The sequence below is a fragment of the Cervus elaphus genome, chromosome 18, assembly GCF_910594005.1.
Source record: "Cervus elaphus chromosome 18, mCerEla1.1, whole genome shotgun sequence".
Taxonomy (NCBI): Eukaryota; Metazoa; Chordata; class Mammalia; order Artiodactyla; family Cervidae; genus Cervus; species Cervus elaphus.
The window spans coordinates 40,885,295-40,901,309 of NC_057832.1; the positions used below are offsets into that span (position 1 = coordinate 40,885,295).

The 16,015-nt window shown below is 37.2% G+C and overlaps 1 protein-coding gene across 5 annotated transcripts in view; it reads left to right on the plus strand.

The window, feature by feature from the left end:
* The window catches only part of KLHL7 (kelch like family member 7), a 55,101-nt gene that overhangs the window by 20,165 nt on the left and 18,921 nt on the right, over positions 1 to 16,015 (plus strand). For all 5 annotated transcript variants that reach the window (XM_043871581.1, XM_043871583.1, XM_043871584.1 and 2 more), the window contains 3 exons: positions 377 to 552; positions 2,562 to 2,736; positions 10,951 to 11,093. In XM_043871581.1, the coding sequence (XP_043727516.1) occupies positions 377 to 552; positions 2,562 to 2,736; positions 10,951 to 11,093 (494 nt within the window). The remainder of the gene's footprint in view (positions 1 to 376; positions 553 to 2,561; positions 2,737 to 10,950; positions 11,094 to 16,015) is intronic.

Sequence of the window (16,015 nt, forward strand, 5' to 3'; positions counted from 1 at the left end):
TTGAAGATAATTTAAAAAAATCTTAAGTGGAGATCTGTCAACTGTCCCTAAAGTAATCCAAATATTTAGCAACCCTAATTGAAGTCATATTAGAATTTTTAAAAAGTAGAACATTATAAGCTTATTTTAAAATTTATTTGCAAGAGAAAATGTTTTACTTGTAGCCAAGAAAAGTTTGAAAAAACATTGAAGATGGTCTGTCCTACCAAGTACCAAATTCAGCTACATATAAGGTAGTATCATTCTGGCATAACAATAGACAAATCAATGGAAAAGACTTAGGAAATTTATTATCTCATTTTCCTAGAGTCAATTACTGTATCTTCACTGTTTTTTTTAAGGTATTTTGGTTCATTTATATTCTTTCTATCTTCAGGTATAAGTGTACTAGCGGAGTGTCTAGACTGTCCTGAATTGAAAGCAACTGCAGATGACTTTATTCATCAGCATTTTACTGAAGTTTATAAAACTGATGAATTTCTACAACTTGATGTCAAGCGAGTTACACATCTCCTCAACCAGGACACTCTGACTGTGAGAGCAGAGGATCAGGTAACTAAATTGCCTTCCCACATTACTCTTAGTAAAAATGCTCCTATGGATTTCTTACACTTCATTTTTGGATACATGACAGAGAAAAGAATGATATTAGGAGAGATGGTATTTACACTAAATAGAGTATGCCAAATTCTGTTTCATAGGAAAAATAAGTCTTGGATGCTCCTAGGGTCTGGCGATTTGAGAGACTGCTTGTAGAGATGCTACTGGGGAGAGAAAACAGTGCTTCCCCCCAGTGTTGCCCACATCCTAATCCCTGGAACCTGGGAATATGTCACCTTACATGGCAGTTGAGACTCTGCAGATTTGGTTAAGGATCTTGAGAGGAGGAGATTATTGGGTGGGTCCAGTGTAATCAAAAGCATCCTTAAATATGGAAGAGGGATACAGGAGAGTCAGTGTCAGTGAGGTGATGTGAGGTAGAATTGGCCGGCCATTGCCAGCTTTGAAGATGGAGGAGGGACCACAAACCAAGAAGACAGATGGCTGCTGGATGTTAGAAAAGTCAAGAAAACGGTTTCTCCTCTAGGCCTTCAGGCAGCCTTGATGACACCTTGATTTTTGCCCAGGGTGTGACCCACTTTGGACTGTGATCTCCAGAACTGTCAAATAAACTGTCAGAGGTGTAAGCTGGGTGCAGGCGTTGGGAGCTAGATGGGGTAACACTTTAATATGCAGACATTTAATTAATCTATTTTCAGTTCCCCATCCTTCTCTGTAATTTAAGTCAAAAAGTTTGTGATAATGTATTATATAATGGAAATCAGTGATACCATGTTGATAGCACATACCATGAATATAATGAGGCTGGCATGTCGTCTCTGTCTTCCTCCCAAAAAAACTACAGCCCCAGCCTAATCATGAGATAACCTAGATTGAGGGACAAACCTAGACTGAGGGACAGTCTATAAAATACCCGATTAGAACTCACAACTGTCAAAAATCGTCAAAAACAAGGAAGGTCTGAGAATCTGTCATAGAAGAACCTAAGGTGGTATAATGACTAAATGTAATGTATCTTCTTTGGAATTGAGGAACAGAAAAAGAAAATTAGACAAGCTAAAGGATTTTTTTTAAAGTATGGACCTTAATGTAGCAACATTTATTTGTTAGTTATGATGAGAATTTTATACTAATGTACCAGTTAACATCTAAGTGTAAGGTATATGGGAACTCTCTTTCCAACTTTTCTATAAATAAAAAACTATCCTAATAAAGAACTTATTTAAAAATAAAAGACTAATTCCTATAAAAAATTGATCCATGGGGAAATTAAATTTAGGCCTTATTAATACAACCTAAAAGTGTGTGGTATATGAAATAATAGATTTTTTTCAATGTGTTTAAACTAGTGATTTGTAGATCAGATTATGTTAATAAACTTGGCACTGTTTTGGTACAGTTAAATGAATTATTTTATTTTAGAAAGCAATTCTTACATAAATACTCTAACTTACTTTTATATATATAGAATTTTTATATCATAAAGTTTGTGGAAAGCACATAGGTCTATCAGTTCATAATTCAGGAATATTAGATTGTAACAAAATCTTAGATGACCTTCATATCTCTTGGGATAGAAGGCCACTGAGGAAATAACCCATTTTCCTGGTACCATATAAGCAAATATTGAAACTAGTGTTGATCAATAGATTTTTTTCAGTGGGAAATGTATATCATATCTCCTTGCAAAACAGAAGTTACATTTTGTTTAAAAGCAATTTAAAAATCTGTATTCAACATCATCTTTATCGTTATACATTATGCTGTAGTAATAAGTTCTATAAAGCATATTACCTAGAAGAATCACTAGAGCATTGTGTAAACTGTTCTGAAGTAAAGATATGGGCATTTGGGGATGAAAACAAGTATCTGAATAAGATATTGGGGGTAAGCAGTTATGTCTTAATGAGATTCTTTCTCTTCACTATGAGAGTAAACATAGGTAATTGGAAGTACTGCTACCATCTAAAAATTTTACCATGCTGTTTTTCTCCCCTTAGGTTTATGACGCTGCAGTAAGGTGGTTGAAATATGATGAACCTAATCGCCAGCCTTTTATGGTTGACATCCTTGCTAAAGTCAGGTTTCCTCTTATCTCAAAGAATTTCTTAAGTAAAACAGTACAAGCTGAACCACTTATTCAAGACAATCCCGAATGCCTTAAGATGGTGATAAGTAAGTTTCCTTAATATCCATTTATAACCTGATCATGTAGCCAGTTTCTCATGGACTTAAAACCCTTCAGATTGGATCAGATGGGGCAGCCACGGAGAAACACTTGACACTTAGCCCTTCTGTATAGTTAATCTATTGGGATTCTCAGCTGTCTATCTGGAAGGAACTTAGCCTCATCCCTTATTCTATAGGAACACCTGTGATAGAAGGTAAAAAATTAGACTTTGTTTCCTTTCATGTACAGCAATTTTCATTTTATGTGTTTTATTTCCTTTTTAAAATAATTGAGCCAAGTAGTGTACTGTGATCACATTTTCTTTTTTGAAGAAAAATGTTGGTTTGTTGCACCTGGAGCACATTTTTTGCCACATTCTTTTTTGATTCACTTAATTTTTCTTGACTTTTAGACTTGAGTTCCAACCCCTCTGTAAAATGCCAGTTAATAAGATTGTACTATTAAACAATCTGTTGCTTTTCTTTCTTTGGCAACACTGTTCATAGAGCCTTCTTTCTGCCTGTTCCAGTATGAAGTGTTTGCACTGTAGGTGTAAACTTAAGGCACAGTTCTTGTCCTGGGACTTCTCTGCCATCCTGGGATGTTCTTTCACTCCTTTCCTAAGTTAGATTCACTATTTTCCTCAAACCCAGGTCTTCCCCTTCCTAAATTCTGTTTGATTGAACATATCCTTAAAAGTTTCCTGAGAAAGAGTATATGATCAGTAAATATTTGGAAATTTGACAAATCACATCTTTATTTTATCATAAAATGTTGAAGGATAGTTAAACTGGCTATAGAGTTATGTTGAAAAATGATTTCTAGTTAGAATTTTGAAGGAATTTTCCATTGTTTACTAGCCTCCAGTATTACTTTTGAGAAATCTGATGCCCAGTTTATTTAGTACGCCTCCTTGTAAACATGTAACATTTTATTTTATTTTAATCCCTGGTGTTTTGACGGTTCACAGTAATGTACCTTGGTTTTCATCTTTTAGTTATCACACTGGCATTCTCTATCTATTCAGCCACAGATTTCTCAGTTCTTTATTGCTGGTATTGTGATTCTTTAGGGATTGAGTCTGTAATCTTTTCTTGTCTCTCCTATCCATCTTTGTCTTTGCTATTTTCTTGGAAATAGCCTTAATTTTTCTTTTAGCACTTTTATTTCAGTTATTTTTTATTTCTGTGAGTTTTATTCTCTTCTTATTTCATGGCTATAATATCTTATTCCAAAGTAGCATTATAATGCCTTTAATGTTTTCTTATCTTGCCTGCATTTCCTGTATTGCCTTTTTTTCTTTTTTTTTTTTTCTGTATTGCCTTTGTTTTGGTTTTGTTTTTTCTCTTTTTGTTGTTGAAAACAAATATTTCATATCATCTGTGAACCATAAGAGTGTGTTATTATAAAATTGATAATACTATATATGTGAGTGGTCTTCTCATTTATTGGGCTAAACTGTAGGATAATCAGGATAGCCAGACAGTTTTTAAATTGGGGACCCCCAGAGGTCATTAATCTTTCCCTGGTGGCTCAGACCGTAAAGCGTCTGCCTACAGTACGGGAGACCCGGGTTCAATCCCTGGGTCAGGAAGGTCCTCCGGAGAAGGAAATGGCAACCCACTCCAGTACCCTTGCCTGGAAAATCCCATGGACGGAGGAGCGTGGTAGGCTACAGTCCATGGGGTCACAAAGAGTTGGACATGACTGAGTGACTTCAGAGGTCATTACCTGTAGTTATTTTCTCAGGCAGTTGGGTTAGAGGCATTTGGGAACTGAATGGGGGAACATTCTGACTTGAAGGCTTTCACTTAATCCCTGTTTTCAGTTTTACACCCTTTTCTGTGTGATTTTCTGAATCTGGACATCTCTGATTCAGAATCTCTGAAAACCAACCCTTCTGTCTCCTATAGTGGGAAAAACATAGGTATCTGACTGCAGTAGGGAAAGGAGACCTGGCAATTCAGCGGTCATTTATTTTAGAATTTTAGAGTTCTCTTGATTTCATCCCCACTCTCTCATACCTACCTCTTTTGGGGTACTCTGTATCATCCCAGGGTTCTGCAGGATCATTTGGCTTGTTTCTCATTGGTGCCTCTTGCCATAACTATTCAGGTTTAACATTCTGTCTGCTAGCTGTCTTCATTAACTGTTAACAGGAGTTGCAGATCTTCTAGCATTATCAGAGGTAGAGTTTGTTTGCTTCTTCTTTGCTTGTTTTTGGAGAGTGGCTTTCAAGAGAGAGGAAGGAAAACGTCTTGAAATGGAAAGTCTAATCTCAAGTTATTTTTGTATTGATAAATCTTAATCAATCTTTTCCTTTATATCCAGGTTTAGAAATATGTTTGGAAGGGTCTTTCTTGGTCCAAGATTTTTTTTTTAATTTCCTAAATTTTCCTTTTGTGCATTTGTGGATTTTTTTTTTTTAATTTCTAAACCTTATATGCAACTGAGATTGATTTCATATGAAATAATCTCATGCCACCCAGAATAATTAAGAACCTAGCTTTATTTTCCCTCCTAAATGTTTGGCAAGATTCTAACCCAGTATTATTGTTGAATGATTCATCTTTGCATTGCAGGCAGATTCTTTACCATCTGAGCCACCGGGGAAGCCCTTAATTATTGTTGTACTTCATTTAAATTGTCATGTGTCCCTAAAGAACTTGTAATTTTCTTTTTTTACATTCTATATTTCTTTTTTTTTTTACATTCTATATTTCTTAAAAATTTTCAGATATTTTTGTTGTTGCTATTGTGATTGTATTTTTTTCTTTAGTCATTATTGATCTTTTTAAAAAAAAATTTCAGTGAATTTCTTTTTTCTAGGGAAATAATTCATGATCTGCAAATAATGATTTTAGTTTTTGCCCTTAATATTTATATTTTTTTCTTTTGTTATATTGCATAATTGCATTGAATAAGTTTTTAATTGAACAGTGTTCAATTAACTATGGTGGTGATGAACATTAGTCTTGTCTTTCCCTTAATCTGATGGGAATACCTTTAGTTCTCACCTAGAGCCATGGACCTGGCTTTTGACATTAGTTGGGTACATGTGTTGGGGTATGTAGGTGGATATGAGTGGAGAGTAGGTAGGAGATGTTTATAATTAAGAAATTAATTTTGTTTTCCTGAATTTTAAACTTATTTCTAGTGGATACTGATAAAAGTTACTGCTTTTTTTCTGAGAGTTTGAGGATTTTGACAAATATTGCTATAGTGCTATTTTAAAATTTAGTATGTGTATTTAAGCTGTACCTAAAGCTATAAAGAATAATGCAAACACTAAATGTTTTTTGTTCTGTATTTTAGTGTGTTTTTTTTAACTTTTCAAATGGGACTTAATTTTTTTAATAGTATTTAAATTTATCCATATTTGTCAATCTCTTTGCACACCATTTCTTCTTGTATCTTAGATCTTCTCCCCATATTCCTGAACAGCATCCTTTATAAAGTTCATACATTTACAGTCTGATTTTAAATTGTTTCAGTTGTTGGTTATATAAAAATATATATTTTTTCTTTTACTCTATTCTTAAAGATGAACTGGGCATATAATTCTAGGTTGAATATATTTTCTCTCAATACTTTGAAGATATTTCACCCCACCTCCATCGTTACTATTGATGTCTCCTGTCAGTGCAGTTGTCATTCTTTGTAGATAGTGTGAATTTTTTGCCTGTGTCTTTTTAAAAGGGTTTCTGTTGGTTTTGATGTTTAGCATCAAATATGGCTGGGCATTTGTTGGTGTTTATCTTGCTCAGTGTTTGTTCACTTTCCCTAGTCTGAGGAATCCATGTTTTTCATCAGGTTTGGAAAATCCTCAGCCATTTTCTCTTCCAATAGTGTCAACTTCCTCAGGAATTTTAATTAAAAAGATGTTGTCAGTTCTCCACTCCGTAATATCTACGCTTTTCGTTGCACTTGGGGTGATTTCTTCAAATCTGTATTCCAGTTCACTATTTCTTCTTTCATCTGTTTCTTTTATTTTTGGCTACGCTGTGTCTTCATTGCTGTGTGCAGGCTTTCTGTAGGTGTGATGAGTGAGGACTACTCTAGTTGCAACACATGGGCTTCTCATTGTGGTGGCATCTCATTGCAGAGCACAGGCTTTAGGCACTCATCCAATTATTAAATAGTATCACTTTCCCCTTGATTTGGAAGTAAAGTAAAATTTCTGTTAGACTTATCACATGGCTACTAGTTAATAATATTATGGTTTTAGGGTAAGTTGACCCAATACTGTCCCCTAATTTGGGAAAGTATTATGATATATCCATACAGTGGAATGCTCTATATTTACTAAAAATATCTTAGATGACTATAATAATAATAATAAACATTTTTCATGAGTGGCAATAGCATAAAACAGTGCATGGTATAATACCTTTTGGCTCCAGTTAAGGTGTCGAGGGGGGGAAAGGGTATGAATCAAGAACATATCCCTTAAGGGGTGATGGGAAAAGAACTGGAAAAGGAGAGTTCACCCAGGCTGCTATCTTTAAAACCAAGGTGTAGGGAGTTTAAAGAGGTAGATTATAGGTAATACTTAGTTTCTTTAAGTACAGGGAGGTTGAAAGAAAATCAAGACCAAGAAGACACCTTTAGATTAGTGCTTTCATTATGTGGATTTCGTACGTGTTAATATTGGATTTTTTGTTATATCTTTATTTGCATACTGTGTCATATTTCTGGTTTCACTGGGTGGAGACCTGCATCTGTTTATTCACACATGGAGTAAGCTGTTGAAGATAAATTAGCCAGTCTAAATGAAGTATAGTGTTTAGTTCTTATGTGGATTCTGAACTGACTCAGACAGAGTATCGGGATTATTCCAGAAATCCAGCCAAGTGTGGGGTTAGGCTCTTGAGCAGGAATCTTTGTTACATTTTCTTTTTTTCTTTGTTTTGTCTTGTTCTAATGAAGAACAGTTCTACAACTCCTTGACTAGGCACAAGCAGCTTTGAAGCCTGAATAAAGCTCAGTGGAGAGAAGGCCTCCCTTCCTCAGACTGTCAGTTACCTCCCTACCATGTGACCTAGAGGCTGCCTTCTGAGAGTAGAAGAAAAACAGAAAAGATGATAGGAATACAGAATAAAACTAAACTGAGAGAATTTACGACTAAAAGAAAATGAGTCCTAAAATGAAGATCACAGTCAAAGCCACCACAAAGGGTCAGACCAAGTTCTTACTCAGAATCTTCAAATGACAGTACCTGCCTCTCAGAGGATTAACTCCCAAAGGAATAAGCCTAAGGAGCAAGGTGCTTCTCAGGGAAAGGTCCCAGAGAACTTGTCCTCAGCGAGAAACAGCCCATCAGTGAAGGAGCCACAGTTTATGCTTCCTCCAGGGGTGGACACAGTTGGCCACAGTCAGCTACTTGCAGCCATGGCCTGTTGCCTGGAACCTTCCCCTCCTGTATCTCTCCTTCCCCACTGCCTGTGTTCTCTTGTTGGGAGAATTGTGTTCATAGATTCCACAGGACACATCCGCCCTGTGTGGAGCCCTCCTAGAGCAGTGGCTCTCAACCCCCACAAGATCTGTTTTGGGGTAGTGTTCAATAATTTGGATGTCTAACAAGTTTCCAAGTGATGCTGCTGGTCAGGGAACTACAGTTTTGAGAACTACAGTCTTACATCTAGAGTGGGAGAGGAGGGCATGAGGAAAAGGGTTTTTTTACAGTTGTAAAGGATTGTGAAAAAACAAATCAAGAATATATGATAGAAACCAAATGTGACTTACAGAGCCCAGAATATTTGCTGTCTGGAGAAGGTTTGCTGACCCCTGACTGAGGGTGGGCATCTGAGTCTTGGCTGCTGAGTGTGCCAGCTGCTCTAATGCACATTGCTTCTACTGATGCTCTAAAGTAGAAAGAAATGCTAGAAATACTGATATTGATTTTCATTCATTCACAACCTGTATTCCTCTTATAAAAGCCCAACACAGCATCATGAACAGAAGTGTTTTCTGCATGTATTGAAGATTGCTTACCTTATTTTATTTTTGAGCTAGTAATACTGTACATCATACACAGTTCAGGGTACATAGTGAAAAGTCTCACTGGAGGTAACCATTATTATCTTGTATATCCTTCTAAAAGTAGTCTTGAATCTGTGCACACACAGTAATTTATTGACAAATGCTTATATATATTATGTGTAAATATATATAAATAAAGATATAAATTTTTAAAATAAATAATGTCACGCTCTGTGTACTCTTCTATGTCTTTCTCCCTTGCCTGCCTTCCCATCAGCTTGTGGGATCTTGGTTCCCCAACCAGGGAATTTTCCCATCTTGCTTTTTTCCATTCCACATTATTTCTTGGAATTCATCCTATGTGTACATATTACCCTTCCTTGTTCATCTCAATAACCATATTTAGTATTCCAGTGTGTGGATAACCATAATTTTTAACCACTTCCCTGACAATGAACTTTAGGTTGATAAAATCCTAAAGGGGGAAATAGCTGGCTAAAATATGTGAAATAATTTCACAGATAATTTGCACTCATCCACATTCCCACCAGCAGTGTAGGAGACTGCTGCTTCCTTTATCATACCCTGTGTTCCAGATAGTTTGATCTTGTGCAGTCTGATGTATGAGAACGTTTGATTTTAATTTGTATTTCTCTGACTAGAGCACATGAGCATCTTTTCATATGTTTCAGACTTATTTGTAATTAGTTCTTTTTCTATGAACTTTGTTCAGATACATGATCTAATTTTCTGTCATTTGATCATCATAATGTTATTGAGTATCTTATATAAGTCTTTTATATGATTTATAAATTCTTTTCTAGTTTGTCTTTTTCTTTTAACATTTACTTTTTTTTTTTACTGTACTGGGTCTTAGTTGCTGCATGTGGGATCTAATTCGCAGATGAGGAATCGAACCTGGTCCCTCTGCATTGGGAGTGCAGTCTTAGCCACTGGACCACCAGGGAAATCCTGCCATTGTCTTTTAATTTTTCTGTTTTTTCTTTTTGCCATGAAATAATTTAACTTAAAATTGTAGTTCTGAATTTTTTTTTTTTTTTAGCTTCTGTGTTATTTGTCTTTTCTTAGGCTTCCTTGGTAGCTCAGACGGTAAAGCGTCTGCCTGCAATGAGGGAGACCTGGGTTCAATCCCTGGGTTGGGAAGATCCCCTGGAGAAGGAAATGGCAACCCATTCCAGTACTCTTGCCTGGAAAATCCCATGGATGGAAGAGCCTCGTAGGTTACAGTCCGTGGGGTCACAAAGAATCTGATGCGACTGAGCGGCTTCACTTTCACTTTCAGGCTTCCTCATCCTGAGCCTATTTTTTTAAACTTTTCCTATTTTTCTTTTAGTTCATTTATAAGGCTTTTTTTGTAAAAAAAAAAAAAAAAAAACCATTTTACAATATTCTGTTGATTTGGAATTTGCTTTAGAGTAAAATATGAGGTTGGGTGTTTTCTTCATATCACTGTCTATCATCATTTATTGAATAATCTACTTTTCCCACACTGATTTGAAATGACATCTAAAGTTTTTAATCATTGAGTGTCCCTTGACTTGATAAAATTAAGTAATTGCTGAAAGAAAGATTTTAGATCACAGTAGTTATGAATCTTCATTGCATTTTAGGATCATCTAAGCAGTAAGTACTTCTCCAAGTTTTATGTGCATCTGAGTTACTTTCGGATTTTGTTAAATATGCAGATTCTAATTCAGTAGCTCTGGGATTCAGTATTTCTAACAAGTTCCCAGGTAATGAAGTGGCTGATCTTTTAACCACATATAAGGGGCAATACCAGTGCCTCCACCCTTCCACCAGAGGTTTTGATTTAACTGTGCTGAGATAGGCCCAGCGATAGTTTCTGAGATTTTTCTAGGTGACTCTAATGTACAGTGAAGATTGAGAACTGCTGGGTTAGGAGATCTGAATTTCAATAATTAATATTATGGCTGCCGTTGCTTGAAAAGCCAGATGATTCACTGATATTTCCTAAGTGGATAGGACAATCTTAGCATTAATGGTGATGACGGAGAATAATAAATTGATTAGCACTCAGATTATTATACATTTCTCCTGCCTCATTCCCGCTCACTCTTTCCATAAATGTTAGAGAGATGATAGAAAAAAAAAACGGTTACAGAAATAAGAGCACTGCTTTGTTTGGGTGTTTCCTTTTCAAAGTAAGTATTAAAGTGCCTGAAGTTCTTGAAGAGTTGCCATGTATTTTTCTCCAGGTGGGATGAGGTATCATCTCCTTTCTCCAGAGGATCGAGAAGAACTGGTAGAAGGCACAAGGCCCAGAAGGAAGAAACATGACTACCGCATAGCCCTGTTTGGAGGCTCCCAACCACAGTCTTGTAGATATTTTAACCCAAAGGTAACTAACTTTATCCTTGTTTTTGTTTGTAAAAGCACTGAGCAGATAGACCGGCACCTACCACCGATAGTAATGACTCAGATGTTATAGTTTATGGTATTCTTTCATAGACCTTACGAGATACATAGTTAGATCTCATTTTACAAATAAGGAAACTGAGGCTGAGTCATATTTCAAATGTCTCTGTGACTGCTCTGGAGTGCTACATAGTAACCATTATCAAAGAAAAAGGAAAACAGTTTTTCTGATTTGTTAGGAACTCCTTGCATTCATCTCAACTCCTTTCTTTACTTATGTGCCACTTTCAATGAAAATCTGCTTCTGGAGCTATGGGGTTTTTTTTCCCCTTTAGTAATTATGTTTGAATATAAAAGAATACAGTCTTTCTAGAAAATGTGAAAAATCTAGACCATCATGAGGAAAAAGATAAAATTATCTTTAGTCCAACCATCTAGATTTTATTACCAATTTTAATGTGCTTTACATTATGCCAGTTGGGCAGCAGAGTTTGAGGCATAGGTCTAGGAACACAATTTTTAAAAATAGATTATGAGAAAGTCCATTCATATTTCTATCTCTTGTTTCTTAGACCTGTGACTTTTGGCTGTTGGAGAGATAATACTACATTTTGCTATTGCTACATATATTGGCTAAGCAGAACACATACCATAATCTTAAAAAGATATCACCTGACCTTGCAAGATGGTACCCAGAGCTGATGTTGAGTCTCAGCACTTAACGATCTCTTTCATCATCTTATAGGCCCATTTTTTGTTGATGATAGATACCTGATGAGTCCAGAGCATCCTTTTTACATCAGGATACTTCTGATACTACTTTCTCTGAGAAGTGGGTCCTTGGAGGCTTTCTATATAATACGATAGTGGTGATACACATACGGTAGTATTGTCAAGAGTGCAAAAGACAGCATGGGCCAGTCCAAATCCAGAATAAACATCAATTCCAATGAGGACGGAGCTTTGTCCCTTCAATAATGGGACGTTCCAGTGTAGTTAGCATGGCATTAGGTAACTAACTAGTTCCCTCAAGGTGTGATAACAAATCAGGTTCTTAAAATCGGTCAGTATTGCCCACAAAGTGGGTGCTAGCCAGTAGTGGATAGCCACGTAGGCCTCAGGTAAGGAAGGGCCATTAGCTGTTTTTTTTGGCTTTTTTTTTAACTTTTTATTTTATATTGGAGTATAGCCGATTAACAATGTTGTGACATTTTAAGGTGAACAGCAAAGGGACTTAGCCATACATATACATGTATCCATTCTCATAAAGGTTCATTAACTTCTGTAGCCACTGACTTACGTAGATACTGCATGCATCTGTCACTGCACTGTAGCCACTCATAAGCCCGTTGAGCAAGCATCACACTGGGGAGGAAAGATGCAGACACAGTCCTCTCCACATGATTACTAAGACTTTGCTGCAGCTGTGGGCACTCCAGTAAGAATTCATGTGGGCTTCTACTTTATCCTTCCTCAAATCCCCTTGTCAGCATTTTTTCATTCTTGCTTATTTCAGGTCTATAACCATCTGGGTAAACCATTAGTCACTGTCTGACAGTTGATAAAAAACTGACCTGAGGCTTCCTCTACTGAATGACATAATGAACAATTGAAGGGACTGCTTGAAAATCTGCCATATCAGGATATGTCTTTTCTGTATTATCCCTCAGTACCACTCCTGAAGGGACTGCAATGCTTAAGCTAGTACTTTTGGCTAGTACTATCACAGATGAACCAAGCTCAGGTCTCTCAAATTGGTCAGTTGATGTGTAGAGACCACCTCCAAGAACACATAACCCTGGGTGAGGGAGAAGGCCTACTGAGGAAGGGTTGTGATTATACCATTTGGATGTTCTGTGCCTTTGAGACCTCCAAAAGCCCAGTTCTGTGTCTAAATACTAGATCATGGATTGAAACCATGCTATTGGTGATGTGATAGGTCAGGTAATACTATTCAAAATGGGTTAACAATATGCTCACCTGGTTTCCCTTGGTGTCAGATATTTGCCGTCTGTCAGACCCTAGTGGCTAGCCGGGAGCTATTTACTGAGAAAATGGTACCTGCCTAAAGTAGGTTGGCCCTGCTCTAGAACCCCAGGGGTGTACTCTGTGATTGTCTTGGGACATGCCTCAAGTTATAAGCAGCAACTCAGTGCCCTCGGGTCACAGGCTCGCCTGAGCAGCTGAGCTGTACTTCTGTCACCTGTCCCACTTAGAAAGCTGCTCCAGGTTTTGCTCACAACTGGCAGCTTTTTGGTTTGCCCAGTTAGAGTGTAAATGTAGGACACCCAAACACAGGATATGTGTCATCTGTAAAGTGTTAGAAGATGCTTGGGGCAACAAGCTGTCCTTCATTTCCAAGGGGTTATACCAACGTGATGTAGATCAGGGCTTGGCTAACTTTTTCTAAAAGAGATAATAAACAGTTGCAGCTTTATAGTCTACATATTTTCTGCTGTAACTGCTCAAACTGATGCTGTAGCCAGAAAGCAGCCATAAATAATACATAAAAAAATGGGCATGGCTGCATTCCAGTCAAACTTTATTTACAGAGACAGTCAGTTGGTTGGATTTAGCCTGCAGTTTGCCAACCCCTGCTGCAGACCTGTGGACATCTAGGAACTCTGTTATGAGCAACACCATACTTTAGGATAACTTTTGTTTTGGGAACACTTGTCTTCCCAAGACATGTGGGATCCCTTCTATTTTCTGTTCATTTCTGTTTCCAGAACTGATCAGTGTTATAGGCATCCACATAGGAGATCTTTGGCAAGGGGAGATAGACCAGGGCTCCTGCAGCTGAGATTATAGCATAGAGTTAGAGTCTAGAGATCTTGAAGTCAGACTATGAAATAACTTTATCTTCTCTGTCAATTGAAAAGAAATTCCATCTAATGATCTGGGTAGATAGTAACAGAAGTACACACTAGCCAGAGTGTAACCTATAGACCAAGTTTGAATGGTTGCTTCAGTCTGGTCCAGTGAGGAGACCTCACCTGGCCCTCATGCAACAATCAAGAGTCACCAGTCAGTTCAGCTGCTCAGTCGTGTCTCTTTGCGACCCCATGGACTGCAGCACGCTAGGCTTGCCTGTCCATCACCAACTCCTGGAGCCTGCTCAAACTCATGTTCATTGAGTCGGTGATGCCATCCAACCATCTCATCCTCTGTCAATCCCTTCTCCTCCTGCCTTCAATCTTTCTCAGCATCAGGGTCTTTTCCAATGAGTCAGTTCTTCCCATCAGGTGGCCAAAGTATTGGAGTTTCAGCTTCAGCATTAGTTCTCCCAGTGAATATTCAGGACTGATTTCCTTTAGGATGGACTGGTTGGATCTCCTTGCAGTTCAAGAGACTCTCAAGAGTCTTCTCCAACACCACAGTTCAAAAGCATCAATTCTTTGGCCCTCAGCTTTCTTTATAATCCAACTCTCACATCCATACATGACTACTGGAAAAAGCATAGCTTTGACTAGACAGATCTTTGTCAGCAAAGTAGTGTCTCTGCTTTTTAATATGCTGTCTAGGTTGGTCATAGCTTTTCTTCCAAGGAGCAAGCATCTTTTAATTTCATGGCTGCAGTCACCATCTGCAGTGATTTTGGAGCCCCAGAAAATAAAGTCTGTCACTGTTTCCATTGTTTCCCCATCTATTTGCCATGAAGTGATGGAACCGCATGCCATGAACTTGATTTTCTCTGAATGTTGAGTTTTAAACCAGCTTTTTCACTCTCCTCTTTCACTTTCATCAAGAGGCTCTTAGTTCTTCTTCGCTTTTTGCCATAAGGGTGGTGACTTATATAACCCACAGAGGATATATGCTGCCAGGTACCAAAAAGACCTCCGGGGAAGGAGTGGGCAGGTTAGATTGGTTAAATATCATCATATTTGGACTGTCCCTGTGACCTGCTTTTGGGTCATATATCTATCTACAGTCCAGAATATAGGCTGATTTTTTTTTTTTCTTTAAAGACATCTGGTTTCCTTCCTTAGTAGAAGACGGAGTGAATGGCAGGTACCATAAGGCTGGATGGCCTGTGCAGCACCGTGCAGTAGGCACAACGTCAGTGTGCTTAACAGGTTGATAGACCTACACATCTGTTTCATACTACGTAATGTTAAGACTGTTGACATTTCAGTGGCTATTTAATTTCACTGTTTTTTAATTTTTCAGGATCCTTCTGAGTCAGGAGCAGGAAACTTACCAGTTCTTTTTTTTCCCCCCAAGGAAAATCTGAAGTCATAGGAGCTTAAATTATAATTCTATGAACCACAGCTTTCAGGTTCATGATAGTTGCATCCCTCCTAACTTTGGTGTTGATTTTGACAGTTAAAAAAGTAATTAAAGTATGTTTTGGTAAATATCTTATAGTAGATGTCTGGTTTGATGTACAGAGGTAGAAGGAGAATACTGATTTCATTTGGGACACAGCATTGTTTTTAGAGTAAGGCAAATATAGAATGACTACTAACACTTGTTTCTGGTCTGTAGTTGTAACAATTTCCTTGATTTTTTTTTTTTATTGAACAGTTGAAAAAAGATGAGTGTGCTGCACGAGCCTGGAAATGAGACTGTAACTTCAGAAATCTCATTTGATGTCTTGCTTTGCTTTTATAAATGGCACATACTTGGTGCTCTTCTGTATACTCAATCACAAGTTCTTAGACTTACAGTGGAAAAATTTAAATAATTGAGGATATAACTACCAATATAAACATTCTTTTTTTTTAACATTCTTATTTCATTAATTATTACTTGTTTCCTAATGTTAATACTATTAGCAACCCATTATAATATTTATTAAATATTTCTGTTGGAAGTTCCACCCTCTCCTTTCTTTTTGCTAAAAACTACATCTTAAAAATTTTTACCATTTACTCTTATTTCGTATTTTAATATAAGCTGATT